The sequence below is a fragment of the Rhizoctonia solani genome, chromosome 4 (assembly GCF_016906535.1).
Source record: "Rhizoctonia solani chromosome 4, complete sequence".
NCBI classification, from domain to species: Eukaryota; Fungi; Basidiomycota; class Agaricomycetes; order Cantharellales; family Ceratobasidiaceae; genus Rhizoctonia; species Rhizoctonia solani.
In genome coordinates, this window is record NC_057373.1 from 904,601 (window position 1) to 924,460 (window position 19,860).

A 19,860-nucleotide genomic window follows, 5' to 3' on the forward strand; every position below is an offset into this window, starting at 1 on the left:
TTCTTACATCAGGTCAAATCTAAAGGACTTAGAAGAAGAGATGTATTTTCATGTAGGGAATGATCTTGATTGATCTACATGTCTAATGTGATCGTATTTGCAGTAAATAAGTAACACAATTCACTTCACTAGAATTTCATTTTATCGTAAACTTCTAAAATTACATTCGTTCCAACGGGCGGATGCTTAGCAAACGCATTGCAGCACCAAGTACGTCCCGTGCACATAGGAACAACCAAAGTCGAGCTCGTGCGACCTCGATTTGGTCCGCGGCGAGTCCCTTGACTGGTAGAGGATCCCACGCGCTAGAGATTGCATGCGATAGCTTCATGGCAAACGTGACAACTCCACTAGGTTCGTTCTTCTCACATGCGACTCGCACCACGGGGTAGGAAGCAAGGATAAAGACCATTTCACGAGCGTGGGGCTCGGTCAAGAGGTCTGTTTGAATCTTGTCGGCCGCGGGCAGAGGGAGGAGCTCGGGGTTCTTCCTTGAGATAGAAGAGAGACGCACATGCGCGTACTGGAGATATGGGCCAGTGTCACCTTCAAAGGAGGTCATTCGACTCCAATTGAAGCTGTAGTTGTTGATCCTATTCCGAAATTTTTGTTCAGAGCACACCATATGCATATGTCAACTCATTACGCACCGCTTGGCCGCCATGTCCTGAATTTTGATAGCCGATAGACCAATCTCTCGCGAGACTCCCTCCGGGTCCTCTATGGCGTTATATTTCTCCTCATTGCTCATCATTTTTTCCTTCATGATAGAAGCCGCCTCTCGAATAACATCATCCAAAAATACAGCCGTTCCTTTCCGTGTGCTCATTCCCAATACCATTCCTGCAAATTTCACACTCAGTATGATCTTCGTGGACGTATGCGCATGGTGAAACCTACCGAAGTTGACATGTTCCAGGCTCTTCGCCCATGGGTATTCCATCAACTCCAAGGTTTTGAAAAATTGGGCGCAGTGAAGGTCTTGCTGTGACGCGATAACATAGATCATTCTATCAAATTTGTACTTCTCATATCGCTCGATCGCAGCTGCAATGTCTCGGGTGAGGTACAGTGAAGTGCCGTCTGAAATTTTTGCATGAGCTCATCGCATGCAATCGTGGATCCCAATGTATACTAGCCTTGCTTTTGGATTACTGCTTTCCCGAGCTTGAATTTCTCCAAGTCGATAACCTGAGCACCCTTGGATTCTGAGACAAGTCCCATCTCTTTCAACCTGTCGACCGCGACCTTGATAGTATCTGCTCCGACCTAATATCCTATGAGCATTATTATGGTTTCATATGCCTTCTTCACGTACTTGGGACTCGCCGGAATACACATCAAATGCTATGTTTAGTCGGGCGTATTCTTCCTTGTACTTCTCGATGGAGAGGTCCTCCACCTGCGCCAGTTTTGGAGCGCACTTTCATCACCTAATCAGTGTATGAGTTAATTTAGTCTCAATAATCAATTGTGGTATTACCGTCTTCCATTCGCTTAAAATATGCACGAGCAGCATCATGAACAGATTCATCAGTAGTCGCGTCGGCATTGATTTTTACATAGACGTCGTATAAATGCTTGATGGCATCACGAGCAAGTGCTTCTTCGGAGCCGTACTTTTCAAAGCCAACGGCAATCATTCCGAACTAGTCGAGTAGTGTCATTGATCCAGGCACATGATGCACTCGTTTCAACTGAGGACGCACCTGCTTGCCCCAATCGCCGAGATAATTCATGCCAGTCACGCTCCATCCGTTGGCTTTGTAGACATTTGTCAAGAAACCTCCAATGATAGTCGACCGGAGGTTGCCAACATGAAATTGCTTAGCGATGTTTGGGGATGAATATTCTATTGACCTAGCGTCAACCAATATGAATAAGATTCCAGATCCCTACTGACCAATAATAATATTTTTGCCAGCTCCTGACGAATTGGAACCATATTGGGGAGTTTTGTCCTCAGTATGATTAGTGAGTGCGTCGACTTGCTTCAAGACCTGGCTCATCAAGCTCTTGGTGTTGAGTTTAAAGTTGACAAACCCATTCATCTGTGTTGCAGCTTCAACGTATTCGTCGGCTTGAAACTAAATGGGCAGATAATTCAGTCTGCACATATTACTGCTGAAATGTGACCCACTGAATCAGCGACTTTCTTGGCCCACTCATCAGGCTTGCCTCCAAGGCGGAAGCGGGCCATTGCAACGGTGAAGTCGACGCCCTTGACACCATATAGCACTCCGGGGTACACTTGCTCCACACTGAGTTGGGGTAGGGCACGATGTATCTGTACAGCAATTGCGATACGGAAGGCATCCAGTACTGCACGCGAAGGTTCTGTTCCGGCGACTTGGGGCAGGCTTGAATTGGCCGTTTGAACTGGGACTGATGCCTCGGTAGACATTCTTAGAGTAGATGAAGTGGAGAAACTGGCACGTGGGTGGACAACTTGTGATCGATGTACACAAGTAAATTTAGATCTTAATACAGCAGAGGATCTGAGGATGGGAATGGCGCGATATATATGTGCCAGAATGGAAGGATGGGCTCGGCGGGTTCTGGTGCGATGACTCCGAAGATCGCTGTGCAGTGCGTAAATTTGACTCGAGGCAAATTATAATTTGGCCATGGACAAGATAAGATAATGACTAATTATCAACGGCGCTTATACCTCCTGACCTTGATCCGGAAATTGGGCAGTCACGTTCTCCGTCAGCGTGAATAGGATTGGTATAAAACGCAAAAGGAGCCGAATGTAACGCACACCTGTTCTCTGCCCTAGTTCACTATGTTGACCGCGTCACGTAGAGCACGTTTCGGCTTGACCTCGTTCAAGGCTGCGACATTGAGAGCACGCTACCACGACGAGTCATTTGGATACCGGAAACCGCGACCTTACAATCTACCAGACTGTAAGTTCAGCGTCTTGTTACGTATTATGGCTATTTATCGCTTTGTCTCTTCAAGACACCCCGCCCAACTTGAAAACCGAGCCAAGAATGCTGCTCTGTTAAGATATGTTGAATCAGTTCGGCAACATGGCCATAGGTAAGTTAAGGTTTCCCGTTAACTTTGAAGGGCGTGGGCACTCACAAGTATCACGTGTCCCAGAGCAGCCTCAATCGATCCCCTGGACCTCCTGGAACGAGACCCGTTGGTGCTTTGGATCCTACGCGCTACGGGCTCAAAGATGCAAACGCCAAGTTTGATATTAACGGTATCATTTGGCATGACCTTGGCAACTTAGGATCCCCATCCTCCGAACCGGTTATGTGGTCACTGTCTGAGATCGTAGACCACTTGCGTTCAGTTTACATTGGTCGCATTGCATATGAGTACATGCACTCGCCATCCAAATCTGAAAGGCTCTGGTTCTCGCACTTGCTTGAATCCAAGCAGACATCAGGCAGATACAACCCCGATGATGAACAGAAACGCCGAATCTGGGGTTTACTGGCTCGAAGTGAAACCTGGGACCAATTTTTGCAACTCAAATTCCCGAACCTCAAGCGATACGGGCTCGAGGGTGCTGAATCTATGCTCTCGGCCGTGACTCTGTATTCCATTCCGCCTCTCAGAGTTTGTGTTTTTCTTGTCTGCGCTAGTACGTCCCTTTTACTCATATTCTAACAGGTGGGGTCTCGAATGTGGTCCTATGTATGCCGCACCGTGGAAGACTCTCTTTACTAACTGATTTACTCGAATACTCTCCGGCTGCAATTTTCACAAAATTCGGGGTGGGAGCGAGGTCCCTGGAAATCTTGGTGCTGTTGGTGATGTTATTAGTCACTTAGGTGTGTTTCAAATGGTGACTGCCGGTCGATATCTCCTGATTATCATGCAGTGGCATGCCCTACACTCGAGTATCCTGGTGGGTCGACGCCAGTACATGTTACGATGCTACAAAATCCTTCGCATTTGGGTAAGCATTTGCAATCTATGCTGGTTTTTCCGATTTAACAATCGTAATTATTCAGAGGCCGTAAACCCGTACGTTGACGAACGACTATCATGTTCGCTGTATTGATTTTAGTTTACATCATCAGAGTTGCTATGGGCCAAGCCCGAGCAAAGCAATACTCGTTGATCAAAGAGTCGGGCAATGATTGTATGCTTGGGGATAAAGTTATATGTGTTCAGTTGCATGGCGACGCTGCTTTTACCGGGCAAGGTGTAATCATGGAAGGCTTGGGTTTAAGTAAGTATATTTCGCATTGATCTTTAGTATCATCTTACGCGAGTTTGTAGGTAATCTGCCACATTACACGAGTGGAGGGAGCGTGCATTTAGTCGTAAAGTGGGTGGTATTCATCTCGTCTATAATACCAAGCACTGATATTCGCCTTAGCAACAAGTACGTATTAACTCTCTTGCATCTAGATGTAGCATTCTTATTTTGTACCAAGTATCGGATACACAACACCCGCAGCCAACGCGCGTTCGACGTTGTACTGCTCCGACATCGGTAAAATGATCAACGCTCCGGTCCTTCATGTCAACGGCGACCATCCCGAAGGTATGTCACTCTACGTGTCAGTTACGATAAAAATGGTGTGAATTATGAACCTTGATGCAGATGTTTACCGTGCACTGAAGATCGCCTTCGAATACCGCAACTTCTTCCGTAAGGTCAGTCTGTCAGCACAGCCCATGAGTACACAATCTGAGATTGGCTTACACCCAATCATAGGACGTGATAGTGGATCTCATTACGTACAGAAGATGGTAATTACTTTCCGATATACAAGTACCTTGCCTTTACTGACAGTGACGTCCAGGGGACATAACGAACTTGATGAGCCCGCCTTCACTCAACCCCAAATGTATGTCAACAAATAAGCTACTTAGCGGCCCCTCGATCGATTGATGAACCTACTTCCATAGGTACCATAAAATCAGGACACGGCAGTCAGTGCCACAGATCTACGAGCAGAAGTTAATCGTCAGTGACCATGCTATTCATTATGAATATTTCATATATCTATTCTGCACTTTTAGAATGAAGGGCTTTTGTCTGAAGATCAGGCAGCTGCCAGTCGAGCCGCATACAAGCAGCACCTCGACAAGGAGCTTACGAAGGCTGATACTTATCAGCCACAAGCAGACATGCTTCGTGGAAAGTGGTCCGGGATCGTCTGGCCAGGCGACTCCACAAAGGTTGATCACAATCCTAAGACTGGGGTCGATTCAAAGAAGCTTGTAGAAATTGGTAAGACGAGTGTCGCAGTCCCAGTGGGATTTGTGAGTCCAAATTTGGTTTCACCCTGAATTCGCTACTGATGAATTACCAGGCGACCCACCCGAGGCTACAACGGCATATCAAGCATCGTATCACAAGCCTCGAGTCAGGTCAGGGCATTGACTGGGGAACTGCGGAGGCGCTCGCTTGGGGGTCGCTCATGCTGGAAGGGTTTGATGTGCGCATTTCAGGTGTGCCGCGGTTCCATACCAATGGCCTACACCTATTGACCTATTGACTGTTCGGTCAGGTCAAGATGTCGGTCGCGGCACGTTTAGTCACCGGTAAAGTGTGTTAGTTTTGATAAAGTGCAAAACATTTATCCTCGTTGTACAGCCATGCGATGCTCGTTGACCAACAAACGGAACGCGTTACGGTTCCACTTAACACACTTGAGACCGAGAAGAAGCTTGAGCTTGCGAACAGTTGAGTAGTTTATACATTTTAGTATAACTATTACCTGAAGGGAACTCAGGCTCCTTGTCGGAGATGGCAATTCTGGGTGTAAGTGGAGTTTCATGAAGACCATAGTGATAGCTCAACCGTTGTCTAGTTTGAATATGGATTGAGCTGGGACTCTCCCAATCGGTGAGTTTATGAGTTTGATGCACCTGAAGTGCAGACCCTCTGATTGTGTGATAGGCTTGTGATATGGGAAGCACAGGTATGTCATTAGGGCGATTTGCCTCCGGTTGTTGACTTCATCTGCTTTTGTTCATCGGCACATCTAGTTCGGGTAAGCAACACATGAATTCAAGTTTAGGAAAGTAAACTAACGACCTTGCAGTGACTTCTTCAATGGATCACAAGTATGTTTTATATTTTGCGGCTCATCAGTCGATTCCTAATCATCTCCTACCTAAAAAGGTCATTATCGACACATTCATTCATCCTCCGAAGGTTAGCTCCTCGTCTGCTTTTGATGAGAAACAATACCTAGTGACGTTCGGTACGATGTATCCTTTTTAGCAAAGTGGCTGAAGCAAAGGTGGGCGCTTCGGTACTCCTGAACACGTTGTCTATTGATTTCCTGACCAATAAATGAATAGCGGCCTGGTTATGCTATTGCCCCATGGTCTGGATGGAGCAGGCCCGGAACATTCCAGCGCGCGTATCGAGCGATTCCTACAGGTGAGTTTGCAGTTGCGTGTAAATCATTGAACAAAGTTAAGAGCTAATAAAAATACTCCCCAAGCTCACTAACGATGCATACGAGTTTGATCCACAACTCAACATCAACATGCATGTCGTGAATCCAACTACTCCTGCGCATACTTCCACCTTCTTCGGAGGCAGATGCTACGCAACTATCGCAAGCCTCTCATTGTTGCCGCGCCCAAGGGATTGCTACGATCTCCAGTAAGTGCTTTCATTAGATACGGTATCAGCTGATTCTCTCCAAGTCCGCAGCGTGTGCGATTGCTGACATGGATATCGGGACGGAGTTCCAGAGAGTTCTAGCTGACCCTAGTGTGGCGCCCGGATCTACTGTGAGCCGTGTGTTGGTAGTCTCCGGCAAGATATACTACGACCTGGTCCGAGAAAGGAAAGATCGAGGGCTGGAGAATGTACCGATCGTACGAATCGAAGAAATAGCGCCGTTCCCATTTGATGTCCTGGAGGGTGTTCTCCAAGGCTACGTCAGCGAGAACACCGAGGTTCTATGGGTTCAAGAAGAAGCAAGAAACCAAGGTCCTTGGGCTCACGTCGAGGGGCGGATTAACGAGGTCCTGAAAAAAGTGAACGCTGGTTCTCGTGTCAGATATGTAGGCGGCGTGAAAGCCCTGTACCCGCCGTTGGGGTTGGAAGCTGGCACAAAGCAGAGAGTGCCAAGCTCTTCAATGATGTTTTTGCTTAGATGAATTGGTTATGTAGTTTATACAGTGGGCGGTCCTCGGGGCGTGGTTGGAAGTAATCAAATGGACAAATATTTTGCAAAATAACGCGTCGGACTGATAAGCACAATGCACGTTCTCAACATTTAGCCAACCTCAGGCTGGTGGTGCCTACAAAATTTATAATTAACACGCTGGAGGGCTCATCATACACCCATTGGTCCTATACACTTGATATGCAGGGTAGATCAAACTTTATAGGCATGTTACTTGGTTCTGCGAAGATTAGAGTGCTGCTTCATAGGCCCAACCAGCATGATAGCTTATAATTCTCCACAACTCTGATCTTCTCCTATGCCTCGCCCCAAGCCTAAGTCTGCTCGAGACGTATGCAGGGACAGCATCTTCGGAACGGCAGGGCCGCTGCAAATCGGTAGAATATACATGCGTCATGGTACGGAATTGTGAGACGATCGTGCAAACTGTTCGTACTCACGACCAGTCACAAACAAGTTGTATGTGCCGAGCCAAAGTGCTTGAAAATCTCTCTAATGAGGGCCACCCTCGGGGTGGGGGCTTACGTCTGCAGGTAGAATAAAACGATCAAATTCATCGTTTAAAAACGAAGCGTGGTTGTGAGGCAAAACGTCTAAACCCAGCTAAGTCCGTGGTCGCGCACGGAGAGGCAGCTCGCCATGTGGTCGCTGAGGCAAGAGTGCTTTGCAAGGGGAAATAGCAGACCCTGATTCACCCGAGTTGTGGATGGGTGGATTCGATGGATGGTAAGCGTACCGCCCATCTCGCTTGTCGTCCTAATCACTATAAAAGCCTTCACGTCGAATCGATCCATTACGGATACTCTATCGACAAAAGGAGACATTCCATCGGCCACCCGGTGCTCGATCGGATCAGCACCATATAGAAGTCTTGGTTCAACCAGATCCTAACACTTGCGAATACTCGCTACTATGTCAAGCGACTTTTCAACCCCTTCGCCTCTTACAGTGATGATACTGAAGACCCAAGCCGCCACTTCTATTATCATGAGGGTATGCTACGTGCCACTCTTACGAACGAATGCTTATATAAAGACGAATGAACCAGGCAGGCGGATGCCAGCACAAGGCAACTACTTTCTGCCGGCTGATCAAGAAGAATTCGATAGGTAAACTCATGGCACATGAATTAGGCTTGTTTACTAAAACTAAATAACAGGCTCGAAAGTGTACACCAAATGACTACTGCTGTACTGGGGGATTTATTCTGGGGACCCGTTGACAAAAAGCTGATCCCGCGACCGAGCGGTCGAAGGCGCTGTGTTTTGGACGTGGGCACTGGGACGGGTTAGTCTGATACGATTTGAATCAGATGGTGGCGCCGATACTTAATGCTCCACTTCTAAAGGAAGTTGGGTTCGAGAGATGGCAGAAAAATACGAAAAAGCGGATTTTATTGGGATCGACATCGTGCCTATACCACCACCTGCCTCCACAATCGCCGAAATGGGGGTGGGGAGCTTGCTGAGAACGACTTATGTGGGTACTACTTGACATATACCTTGGAACGTGCTAAGCGGGTGCTTAGGAAGAGCCTGCTGACGGCGGCTATTCCATGTATTCTGGCGGGAGGTTTGCGATGTCATCTGAGAACCTCGCCGCAATGCTCCTTGGGACTCCGATTCCGACTCCGGTTGGCTTACCAGCTACTCCAGGCCCATACGACTACGGAACACCGGCTTATGGAGCATCAGGTTATGGGACACCAGGTTATGGAACATCGGCCCAAACACCATACTCAAACTACGGTACTCCTCGACAGACAGAGGTCCATTTTGTGGAGCGTGATAATGTTCGCTTCGAAATACAGGATATATCCGAAGGATTAGAGTTCCCCGATGGTGTATTTGACATTATTCATTGCAGATACGTCCTCACGCTTGGTGTATGTCATGTCTAGTACCTTTGAGGCCGTACTAATGGAACTTCCTTAAGGTTCCCGATTACAAGACTGCAATACGAGAGCTAGTGCGAGTACTTCGACCAGGAGGATTGTTGTTAATGGCAGAATCTTCTGTCCCGTTTTGCCTTTCGGTTGGTTAACGGCATTATTGACGCAACCGTTATTGACCCCCTGACAGGATGGGTCCGACCCTGCCCTTGGGACTGCGACACGCGAACTAATTGAGATCGTACGCGCCTCTATCAAAGAGGCTGGCCTTGATCCCGAATTGAGATTGAAACTGAGTTCAGAGGTACGGAGCAATAGATACTGGTTTCCTACACAGTTGCCGAGGTTCTTTGGTTCCTAGTTAATTAACAACCCCAAGATTGAAAAAATTGAAACACGGGAGTTTGCGCTTCCTCTAGGGATTGGCCCACCGGTAAGTTCGGCCAGCTACAAAGCACTGTCGTTGCTTATCACACATACATATAGACGTGAGCTTACACACTGTGGGACGTAATGGGCTTGAAAACTTGGCCGTTGGTCTACGTTCTCTGACACCATTGCTCCGCCAAGTTGGTTATGATGATGCGATGATTTCCATGCTGGCATCGAGGTTGGTAATGTTTCACCCATTGGATTTTGGGTGTAATCAGCTGACTCACCAATTTAGGCTGCACGACGAATGGGATGTGAACGAAATCGGGTGTGGTATAGGGAAAGCTTTTCTTGTACATTCGTTTGGGCTACAAAACAACGCTAGCGTTCGTTTACTCTTGCTTAGGAGATACCCTTTCCATCGTCGTCCGTACGTGATTTTTTGACATAGCTATTGAATATCAATCCATTTTATCTGTAATCGAACACCGCACCGCCTGTGAGGTATGGCCAAGTAATCCACATGCGCGCTTGAACGCATTCATCACTGTATGCGCATGCGCAAGGGTTTCGAAACTTTAATGCGATTACTAAGGTGAAACCCAGGTGGATGTTTGGCTGTAGACACGTGACCGTGTACTCGCGTTGTCAAGCGCCGAGCCACTTGTATCCCGATCAACAATGCCGCTCGTGCGCATCGAAGTTTGCGACTTCAAATCATATCGTGGCCACCAGTTAATTGGCCCGTTCAAGAATTTTACCTCGGTTATAGGTCCTAATGGCGCTGGGAAATCGAATTTGATGGACGCCATCTCCTTTGTGTTAGGCGTGAAGAGTGCTCAGTTACGAAGCAGTCAATTGAAGGATTTGGTCTATCGAGGGAGACGACTTGAAAGAACCGGAGAAGATGGTCAAGAGGCGGGGAGTGACGATGAAGGAGAGGATGAAGGCGAGGGGACTGCCAAAAAGGCCTGGGTTATGGCTGTTTACCAAGATGCGGAGGGCAAGGAATACCAGTTTCAGCGAACGTAAGTAAGAGATTACTGTCACGTATGTAAAAACATAACTAGAAGTTCGTTTACAGTGTATCGACTTCGGGGAGTTCGGAATACAAACTTAATGGCAAAGTTGTGACCTACCAGGCATACAACTCTACTCTTGAGCAACACAACATCCTTGTCAAAGCAAAGAACTTTCTTGTTTTTCAGGTGTGACCCACTTTATTTATGCTCGATACGATGCAATAACCTAAGATATATATCTAGGGAGATGTTGAGGCTGTAGCATCACAGTCCTCCAAGGAACTCTCCAGGTTGATTGACCAAATTAGTGGGTGAGTTCAAGGAGGTTCGAATGAAATCGTGCATCTCAAAATATTTGCGTCTTGGAAGATCCCTAGAACTCGCACCAGCATATGAAAAAGCAAAGGCTGCACAAGATCGTGCTACTGAAAATGCTGCGAACAACTTCACCAAGCGGCGTGGCATTGCCGGAGAGATCAAGCAGTTCAAGGAGCAAAAGGGAGAAGTCGAACGATATGAGGCTTTGATACAGGAGCGGGTAAGGGATTGTTATGTCATTCTACCAAGACATCTAATTAGATTTCTGTATTCGAAGGAAGAAGCTGTTGTCCACCGCCTTTTGTGGCAGTTATTCCATCTGGGCAAAGACATCGAATCCAATGCGCAGACCATTCGCACAAAGAGCAAGGAATTAAAGGGGCTCAAGAAGCAACAGGTGCAGTTATCAATCTCTGGATTATAGTATTTAGCTGAGTCTGAGAATAGGCTGCCGATGATGCTAAAGTTAATAGTGCTAGGGAGGATCAGGCCAAGGCCCGTGCTGACGCCCTCAAAGTAGAAAAAGCATTGAAGAAGATGGAAAAAGCACTTGATGCCAAGGCAAGCCCATTCCTCATGTGTTAACAACTTCTGCTAACCCTGAAAATAGAAACCCGGTATCTCTGACCTCGAGGCCCAAATAGCCCATATTGTACGCAAGACAGATAAAGCAAGATCAATTGGCGAAACTGTGCAGCGGGATGCACAGAAGAAAGAAGCGGATCTTGAGCGAATGAAGAAAGAATTAGCAGATGTCCAGCAGACCTTCCAGAGAGCCCAAGGTAAATATAAGTTATTCAGTTTGGTCAGTGTAGCTACTGATGATTGGCAAAGAGGCTCATAGACGGGCTTTGGAGCAGGGATCGGCCCTGAGTGAGGAGTCATTGGCGGAATACCACCGATTGTGCGGAACTTTCCTTTCGTTTATTGATATACGAGTTGATCTCTCTTTCTAGAAAAGCGCAAGCGGCTCGCGAAGCAGTTGAGGAACGTCAGAAACGGGAGACACTTATTCGCGAAAACAAAGTATTAGCTCGCAACCTTGCTTCACAAAACAGCAAACTCGAGCAGCTTACGACTCAGAGGGATAAGCTCAAGAGCGATGTCACTTCGGTTGGAGAGAAGCGAACAGAGGTACGCCTGCATGTTATCAGCTAAATTTCCCGTCTCACTTTATGATAGGTCGACGACAAAGTCAAAAATCTGCAGAGTGAGCTCAAGAATGCTAAGCACGAGCTAGAAAAAGCCCAGTCCGACAGAATTCGCATAACGTACGTTATATCCATATATTTATTTGTCAGTGAATCAATCCAACCCTCACCGTAGCCAACTAGAAACTGAGATAAACGAAAAACTTCATGATGTGCATACAAAGCTCATGCAGGCCGGGGTGGACCAACAAGAGTCAGCCAAGGATGCGCGGTTGAAAGAAACGCTTGAGAAACTCCAACGAGTATTTCCAGGTTTGCAAACCATAGGGTCTCCTGAAATTCAGCCTACTGATTATACTTCCCAGGGGTTAGAGGGCGGGTTATTGACCTTTGCAAACCCAGCCAGCGTAAATATGAAACTGCAGTCATAACTGTACTTGGACGCAACATCGATGCGATAGTCGTTGACCATGAAAAGACTGCTATCGATTGTATCGAGGTAAGGTATTTGATTATGACAATATCCATTCTAACTCTCTGCTAGTATATGCGACAACAACGCGTGGGCCAGGCCACATTTATCCCTCTGGAGAGCATCCAAACCAAACCTGTCAACGATAAATATCGGAGCTTTGCTCGTGGTGCGCGCCTTGCAATCGATGTGATACAATACGAGCCTGTGGTTGAGCGAGCAATGTTCCATGCATGTGGCAACGCGCTGGTTTGCGACACCATGGAAGTAGCACGGTACGTTTGTTATGAGAAAGGGCAAGAAGTTAAGGGTACGTGATATTTACGTATGAGGATTGGGTTGAGATAAAGTTGAGATAACCCTCAATAGCTGTAACGCTCGATGGTACGGTCATACACAAGACGGGTTTGATCACTGGTGGTCGTGGCCATGGAACTACCCGCAAGTGGGAAGAGAAGGAAATTCAAGGTCAGCAAACTCTAGCAGTGAACTTTCAATCAGCTCTCAGACTCATTCGCTTGACTTTGATAGCATTGAACAAGCAAAAGGATAGCCTCCATGCACAACTCCGCGAACTTGGTCAATCAAAACCTCGTGGCAAGGTTGATGAAGGTCTGGCAGCTGAAATCAACAGAATTGAGTCACAACTACAGCTTGCTAAAGACGATCAAGTTGGTGGATGTGTTATTCCAAAGACTACTACTGATATTTGAGTCATTTAGAGCGCACTTAAGTCCCGGCTAACCGGACTCAAAGACGAACTGAAACACGTAGAATCTGAGCTTCGCAAGCTTAATCCCGAAGTCGAACAAGTAAGGCCAATAACATTTGAGGTGGAGATGGCTCTAACAGTACCCCAGGCTACGGTTGCACACAATTCAGCAAATGAGCAGATAGAAGAGCTGTCTGATGCTATCAACCAAGCTGAGGATGAAGTGTTTGCAGCATTCTGTCAGGAAGTCGGGGTATCCAATATTCGAGAATATGAAGAACAACAGCTAAAGGCTCAGACAGAAGAGCTTGAAACCAAGATGCGTTTTGAATCCCAAATTGCTCGCCTCAGCCACCAGTGAGTTACCAAGGTCTAAAGTATCCTCATGACCTGACCAAAGAATTCCAGAATCGCATTCGAAGAGGATCAATTAAAAAGTATCAACGCACGCTTGCAGACCCTGGAGCAAACCGTTGCGAATGAAACTGCAAGCCTTGAGAAGCTTACCAGCGATAAGGACCGTCTCGCCGAGCAAATTGACGAGCTTCAGCAGGAGTTGGACGAACACCGGGAAGAAGCAACTCGCCTGAACGAACTACTTGCCGAGGCAACCAAGGTTCTCGATGGTCACAAACGTACTGCCATGCAATCCGCCAAAGAGGTCGATAAATCTCTCAAGGAGATCGCGGCTTGTGTAAGCAATTTTCCTGAATTCCTGCGTTCAAGTCGCCTGAGATCCCAAACCTAGAATGATAGTATTGAAAAAGCTGCTGCAGAGCGGCTCACAATCTACCGTCGTTGTGTTCTCGAGGAGATTAATCTACCACTGGAATCAGGATCACTGAAGAGTATCCCACTAGAACCGGTAAATAATAATGAGATCTGTGCATGTGCATTCTGACCTGTGGGATAGGGTCAGCCAACGGATGGCATGGACTTGGACGATGAAGATGAAACACAAAGAGCCCGTGAGGTTCAGGATTATGGCATTGAAGTTGATTTCGACGGACTCACTGACGATGAGCGAGCAGTGAGTAATGATCAACTTATTTCTCAATGGAGTACTTATTGACTGGGGGTGTAGAATGGATCGGCTGAGATTGGAGCAGAATTGGATGCCGAAATCACCCGCTTAGCTGGAGAAATCGAACGAATGGCCCCAAATATGAAGGCGATGGAGCGGTAAGATATTACAATACTCTAGTCAGTATTATTATCTAAACTATATTCAGTCTGGACGACGTCGAAGCCAAACTCGCTGAAACCGAGAAGGAGGCCGAGAAGGCCAGAAAGGAGTCCAAACAGGCCCGAGACGAATTCAATGAAATCAAGAAGCGACGGTAAGTTGACTATATCTCCTGTAGGCTCTTATGCTCACCCTGCAATAGATGCGACCTCTTCAACAAAGCATATAACCATATTGCCGAGAGGATTGACCAGGTCTATAAGGATCTTACCAAAGGAAAGGCTGCTCCCATGGGTGGTGTAGCTTACCTGAGTTTGGAAGACAGCGAAGTTCGTCAACAATGATCACAATAATAGTCCATACTGACAACTGTTTCAGGAGCCATACAATAGTGGTATCAAATATCACGCAATGCCTCCGATGAAGCGTTTCCGCGACATGGAACAACTATCTGGTGGAGAAAAGACAGTAGCAGCTTTAGCCTTGTTGTTTGCGATCCACAGGTTTGTGTTCTCTTGAGTGCTCTACATGTGTTCTAACATCTGATCTCTGCTAGCTTCCAACCTTCGCCCTTTTTTGTGCTCGATGAAGTGGACGCGGCGCTGGACAATACAAACGTTGCCAAAGTTGCCAATTACATTTGCCAACACTCATCGGAGGCCTTCCAGTTTATCGTCATCAGTTTGAAAGGTTCGCTGTATGAGAAGGGTAATTCGTTGGTCGGAATCTATCGCGATCAAGATGTGAATAGTTCTCGTACACTGACCCTTGATGTACGTGAATCGCCATTCATCTCTCAGGCTGTCACCCACTCACTTTCATTTGTAGCTGACCCAATACACGGACTGAACCCGACGTTTTGCTCTGGCCTTGCTAGTCCACTACTTATTGTCTTGTCCCCTTTGCTCTGTAGTCTGCAATCACTATTTCATGTCGCCTGCCACAAACATTGATCGCATTCATGTCCGCACAAAAACAGGCCGGCTACCAAAGAACATCAAGACTTGTACAACGAACTATACTGAACAGTAGGTAAGAGCGAAGAACGAAGAACAACACAACGGAAATAAAAACTATGTAATAAAAAAAAGAGCAACGAGTGTGTGGGTGTGTAGATCAAACGCCGGAAACAGAAAACAATAACAACACCGAATTGAACAAACAGCACAATCTAGTATGGGGAATACTAGATAGGACTAATCTACGTCCCTTGGTCTAGTCGGTCTCGCGACGGGACGAGGTATGTGTATCTACGGTAAAATAAGACGAAAGCACAGAAGAGGACATGGGGGTGGAAGTAGCAGTGTCCATGGGCGGGTCGGGGAAGCCAGGAAGTAAGTGGTTACACCAGGGCGGAGGCCGGGTGAGGAGGAAGTATAGTAGCTTTCGCGAGAGGGCAAGGTATCGGAGAGAGCGTATGGAGAAGGATGGATTTGGTAGGTTTGGGGGGTGTTGGGGGAACTGGACGAGAACGAGGCTTCATAGTCGTACATGTCGATGAGCGAGAGGGCGGCCGATTGTCTGGGGCTCACGACGTTGACGCTGAGACTATCGATCCGGGCAGACGGAACAACTCCAAAGGTGACGTTTTCTACGAGATGCATGCGTTAGTTGTGCCCTTTTGGGTGCTTTGGCTGCAAACGTACCATTCGTCGCTTGTTGACTGGAAGTAGTCCTCACAGATCGCTCAGAGCGGCTATCGGAATCATGCACGCTCTCGGGAACAGTCCCAGGAGGCGGAGGCGAGGGCGTCCCAGGTGCGAGATTAATCCTCAACGGTCCAACTTGGTTATCTTCGCGCTGGCGGCGCCAAATTAAATGTGATTCCGAGCCAAGTTCAAACGGACGACGGCCAAATGTCCAGTCGTTTGCTTCAGCCTCTTCCTCGTCCTCTTCGATGAGCACAGGCTCGTTCGCGGGCGAGCCATCTTGGCTATTGGGCACTAACGAGGCAACGCGGTCCGGGCTTGGGCGGTAGAAGATATCTCGGAGCGACTCGATATCGTCGAGGCTATTGAGTGGGCGGGGGCTCGAAAAGGACGAGACGAACTTTCGTGCGAGTGAGAGTGAGAGCGGGATTGAGGTGACATCAATGACGGGTCGAGCATCCCGCTCGACATACGGGTGATCGCCCTCGAGGCAGGGGACAAACTCTCCATCAGCGTATACGGAGACTGATCAAAACTACGAGGCGACGTCGATCCCTGCGGCTGTGGTTCAGGAACAGGAACGGGAGCCGGAGTCGGAACAGAGGGAGCAGGAGAGCGTTCGAGCAGTTTCAAGCCCCGCAGGGGGACCAAACGCCGATCCCCTAAGCGGCACGGACGAAGGACCAGCATGTTCATGAACCGAAGATCCCAGTCCTGAATCGCCGCTCCCTCGCTTTGTATTGAACGCGAGTTCACCCTGGCCGCCCGCAGACTTGAGCATCGCGCTCTCAAACATGCGCTGAACTTCGCCCGAATGGGTGCTCATGCGGGCGACAAACGGGTGCATATCCATCTTGGAAGGACCGGCAGGTGGGGTGGCGCAGCGTTGGGCACCTTGGGCACGTCGTCCAGCCGTGCGCGTTCGGTGCTTCCTGAGCTTCGTGGTGGGTGCCTGTGGCGCGTTGCGATCGTTTCCGGGCCCGGTGGCGGTCCGGGGGCGGGATCAGTCGGATATGCACCCGCCCGTTGCGCAAACGGATGATTGGGGAGCATGAGCGGCGTCGTAGCCCCGCTCGGCGACGACAATGCGAGTCCAATCACCGACTCGGGGTCTGTCGTCCCAGGCGAGGGCAAAGGCTGCTTCTGCTTCTTGGACGGAGACGAATGGGCACCCTGCCTTGTACCCGACGTGCCAAAGCTGAACCCGACTGAGCCTTGTGCGGGGGGCGCTCGTGCGCGATTCGTGTTTCCGGCGGGAACCGGTCGAATATCTACAATGGGGTAATTATCCACCGTCGCACGCTTGGGTAACAAGCCCTCACTCGAATGGCCTATATGCTGACCTGTTCCTGTACCTGCACTTGGACCTATACCTGTACCCGCCGTCTCGCCGCCCATGGAGCTCCCCGAACGAGAGCCACATACAACGCGTTGGCCCCACGACCCATTCCGGCTGTGCCCCCGACTCGCGACGGACCCAGACGCATGTCGAGCATGCGAAGCCGTCGACACCGAAGCCTGCGTCCATGCCACCCGGCCGTCGCGAAGACGACGACACCGAAGGAGCCGGCCCCTGGAAAGCGCGCTCGCGGCAAGCATCTCGACGCTCCGCTTGATCTTGATCGTGCCCCACACCTTGGTCCCAGCGCCAGTGTCGGACCCGGACACAGTCTCCCTGCGCTTCGCGTTTCGATGGCCGCCGTTGCCAATCTTGGACTGGGCGCGAGACAGACTCCGCGCATGGCTGTTGAGTAGACTTCCCTGGCCGATCGCGTTCCATTCTTCCCGCTCCTTCTCGAGTTGAGCGCCTTCTCTCAACACTTGTTCGACCGTCTGAAATTCGCGGGGTTCGGATGGTTGCACCTTTTCCTTCTCCTTCTCTTTACCCTTTCCCTTGTCTTTATGGAAATCGCGCGATGTTTTCCGTGGAAAACAGACCAAGCCTTTGAGTCCGCCTTCGCCGACGCGTATGGATGCGCGTTTGGCCGCTTCCTCGTCGTGAGCCGTCGTCGACGGTGGTGGTGTGATTTCATGCGAGGCGACCCGGAAACGCGGGCGGGCAAAGATAAGGGCGTCGCAAATCGAACGAGCTTCGAGCGTTGTGTTGGTTGCAACCGAGTGGCCCGCGGCCGAGCTAATCACATGGCGCGGTCTCGCACCGAGTCCAACGCTCGACTGTGGATGCTCCGTAGAGGGCGTTTGGCCTGTGGAGAGTCCAGAGGGGGTGACGGTCGAGGGAATACGAATGCGAAGTTCAGGTGTGGACATGCTTGCTTTGAGCGAGGATTTAAGTTTCATTCCGCTGGGACGAGGTGGGACGGGTGGTTTGCTTGAGGCTCCGGTAGTAGCAGTAGAAGCGGTCGAAGCAGAACCGAATCGAATCTCGCGGGCAGGAGCGTTCTGAAGTGCATAGGGATGCGAACGCAGATCGTATTGTTGCCTCAAGCCAGGATAGAGTTCTCGATCCTTGACCGGAGCCTTCTGGATCTGCCCATGTTCATCAGGAGCAGGACCTTCATGACCATCAGTCGAGTCTTTCCCGAGCAGGCTGAGGGAAGGGGGTAGAAGGGTTGGGCGTATCTTCTCTCGCTCGCGATCATCAAGGCCCACAAATGCGCCGCTCTCGCGGTAGCCTACACGAGTTTCAGGTGCGGATCCAAAGGCAGTGACAAGGCCAGGCTGGTACGTCAGTGTGCGCTTACGCATCGGGGGAGGGTCAGGTGGAGCTGGGCTCGCGGTAATAGTGCGAACCCAGGGAGTGGTGGTAGCCAGTGATGCTGATGCAGTATGACTTCGAGGCGGAGGTGAGCCTGTATGCATCCTGAAGGGGTGATCTGCAAAGACGACTGCTGGGGGGTCCGAGCGTTTTCCGCCAGTGGATATGGTGTTCGAGTCATCTGACCATGGAATCGACTGTTTTCTTTCGTGGCCGTCAGACCAAGGCTGCTCCGACCACGGACATGACCGAGAGTGTGCGTTGAAGGGGCTCCAAATGTGTGATCGGAATGAATGGACATGTGTTCCCGGTCGCTATCTGGTGCCGGACATGCCCCAACACCGCCCTTTTGATCAAGGGCAACATATGAGCGCTGCGATTTCCGCTTGGTATCGACAGACCGACTACGCGAGCGACTGCGCACATCGTCCGACTTGCTATTGGCACGTGAGCGAGACTCGAGCTTGCTTACTGTTCCCCTAGATCTGGCTGGGATAGGGCGAGGCTGGGATATCTCTGCCGCAGCAAATGGGTGGCGGATCGGAGGTGGGGGCCTCGGTTGGTCCGTCGTAGGGAAGAAACCAATCTGAATCCGTAGAGTGCGCGGTGTGTGTCATCATTGGCGCACGGATGATGGCAGACAGCCTTGTAAGCGGGTTTGCGGGACTCATTGGGAACGGTGGGGGAGGGCGGAGGGGGCGGAGGGTAGGTGATTCGAGACTGAGAAAAACAACATTGAATCTGTCTGGCTCACGTTTAGCAATCGAAATCACTTACCTGAGGGAGGGACTAGGAAGCAGATAGGAATACACAGTCACGTCCGAACATGCACGGACACCAACCTCGCGGGAAGGGACAAGGCGCAAGTCGCGGGAATAAACAGAAAAAGACGAAAAAGAGGGAATGCGGCCGGGTCGCACCAGCCAATAGGCGAATAATAGAAATCACGCCAGCCCCCGGAGCGTGTTGGGATTATTTACGGCCTGCGCGAAGGCCCTCTAGGGCGGTAAACGAGGAGCAGTTCAACAACCACAAATTCATCCTCCCTGTCTGAACATCTCTGCGTCACATCTGCTGACAAAACCTTCCATCAGCGTGTTTCAGACATCAACTTCCCAAATTTGATCTTGCTTTGATTGAATTTTGCCTCACAGTCTGGCCTCGGCCGAATTTAGCATATTCCGCACGTTCCATGATCACAATGTCTATTAAGTCTACACACAACTCGATACAATAGTCCT

General features: G+C 49.3%; 6 protein-coding genes across 6 annotated transcripts; 4 read left to right on the forward strand and 2 right to left on the reverse strand.

Annotated features, from left to right (window-relative positions):
• Window positions 1-160: 160 nt before the first annotated feature.
• Window positions 161-2,404, reverse strand: RhiXN_00264 (arginyl-tRNA synthetase; the record flags this gene model as incomplete). Its single annotated transcript, XM_043320083.1, has 9 exons — window positions 161-593; window positions 651-843; window positions 901-1,083; window positions 1,200-1,269; window positions 1,319-1,423; window positions 1,563-1,649; window positions 1,710-1,852; window positions 1,904-2,087; window positions 2,141-2,404. 9 exons carry the CDS (start codon window positions 2,402-2,404, stop codon window positions 161-163), a joined length of 1,662 nt encoding a protein of 553 aa, XP_043179095.1.
• A 384-nt stretch (window positions 2,405-2,788) lies between these two features.
• Window positions 2,789-3,690, forward strand: RhiXN_00265 (uncharacterized protein; the record flags this gene model as incomplete). Its single annotated transcript, XM_043320084.1, has 3 exons — window positions 2,789-3,048; window positions 3,117-3,579; window positions 3,634-3,690. 3 exons carry the CDS (start codon window positions 2,789-2,791, stop codon window positions 3,688-3,690), a joined length of 780 nt encoding a protein of 259 aa, XP_043179096.1.
• A 207-nt stretch (window positions 3,691-3,897) lies between these two features.
• On the forward strand, window positions 3,898-7,101 carry RhiXN_00266 (pyruvate dehydrogenase E1 component alpha subunit; the record flags this gene model as incomplete). The annotated part of the gene is made up of 20 exons (XM_043320085.1): window positions 3,898-3,922; window positions 3,978-3,990; window positions 4,047-4,198; window positions 4,249-4,297; window positions 4,349-4,354; window positions 4,407-4,516; window positions 4,577-4,629; window positions 4,691-4,725; window positions 4,779-4,823; window positions 4,885-4,942; window positions 4,999-5,241; window positions 5,292-5,430; window positions 5,490-5,523; window positions 5,576-5,664; window positions 5,715-5,743; window positions 5,793-5,827; window positions 6,289-6,370; window positions 6,435-6,488; window positions 6,536-6,598; window positions 6,643-7,101. The coding sequence occupies 20 exons, from the start codon at window positions 3,898-3,900 to the stop codon at window positions 7,099-7,101; spliced, it is 1,773 nt and encodes a 590-aa protein (XP_043179097.1).
• Window positions 7,102-8,042: 941 nt separating this feature from the next.
• Window positions 8,043-9,513, forward strand: RhiXN_00267 (methyltransferase domain protein; the record flags this gene model as incomplete). The annotated part of the gene is made up of 9 exons (XM_043320086.1): window positions 8,043-8,123; window positions 8,166-8,239; window positions 8,290-8,417; window positions 8,479-8,609; window positions 8,659-9,015; window positions 9,066-9,164; window positions 9,212-9,325; window positions 9,383-9,454; window positions 9,508-9,513. 9 exons carry the CDS (start codon window positions 8,043-8,045, stop codon window positions 9,511-9,513), a joined length of 1,062 nt encoding a protein of 353 aa, XP_043179098.1.
• Window positions 9,514-10,074: 561 nt separating this feature from the next.
• On the forward strand, window positions 10,075-15,103 carry RhiXN_00268 (chromosome segregation protein sudA; the record flags this gene model as incomplete). The annotated part of the gene is made up of 26 exons (XM_043320087.1): window positions 10,075-10,421; window positions 10,478-10,601; window positions 10,659-10,726; window positions 10,785-10,953; window positions 11,011-11,130; window positions 11,181-11,313; window positions 11,378-11,515; window positions 11,568-11,637; window positions 11,690-11,867; window positions 11,916-12,004; window positions 12,060-12,196; window positions 12,250-12,383; window positions 12,429-12,666; window positions 12,726-12,824; window positions 12,888-13,027; window positions 13,079-13,168; window positions 13,217-13,425; window positions 13,477-13,762; window positions 13,817-13,933; window positions 13,982-14,098; window positions 14,153-14,250; window positions 14,301-14,408; window positions 14,457-14,583; window positions 14,633-14,757; window positions 14,811-15,027; window positions 15,083-15,103. 26 exons carry the CDS (start codon window positions 10,075-10,077, stop codon window positions 15,101-15,103), a joined length of 3,699 nt encoding a protein of 1,232 aa, XP_043179099.1.
• Window positions 15,104-15,504: 401 nt separating this feature from the next.
• RhiXN_00269 (phosphatase) lies at window positions 15,505-19,813 on the reverse strand (the record flags this gene model as incomplete). Its single annotated transcript, XM_043320088.1, has 8 exons — window positions 15,505-15,845; window positions 15,901-16,428; window positions 16,480-16,756; window positions 16,798-18,816; window positions 18,864-19,205; window positions 19,262-19,339; window positions 19,397-19,408; window positions 19,772-19,813. The coding sequence occupies 8 exons, from the start codon at window positions 19,811-19,813 to the stop codon at window positions 15,505-15,507; spliced, it is 3,639 nt and encodes a 1,212-aa protein (XP_043179100.1).
• Between the last annotated feature and the right edge of the window lie 47 nt (window positions 19,814-19,860).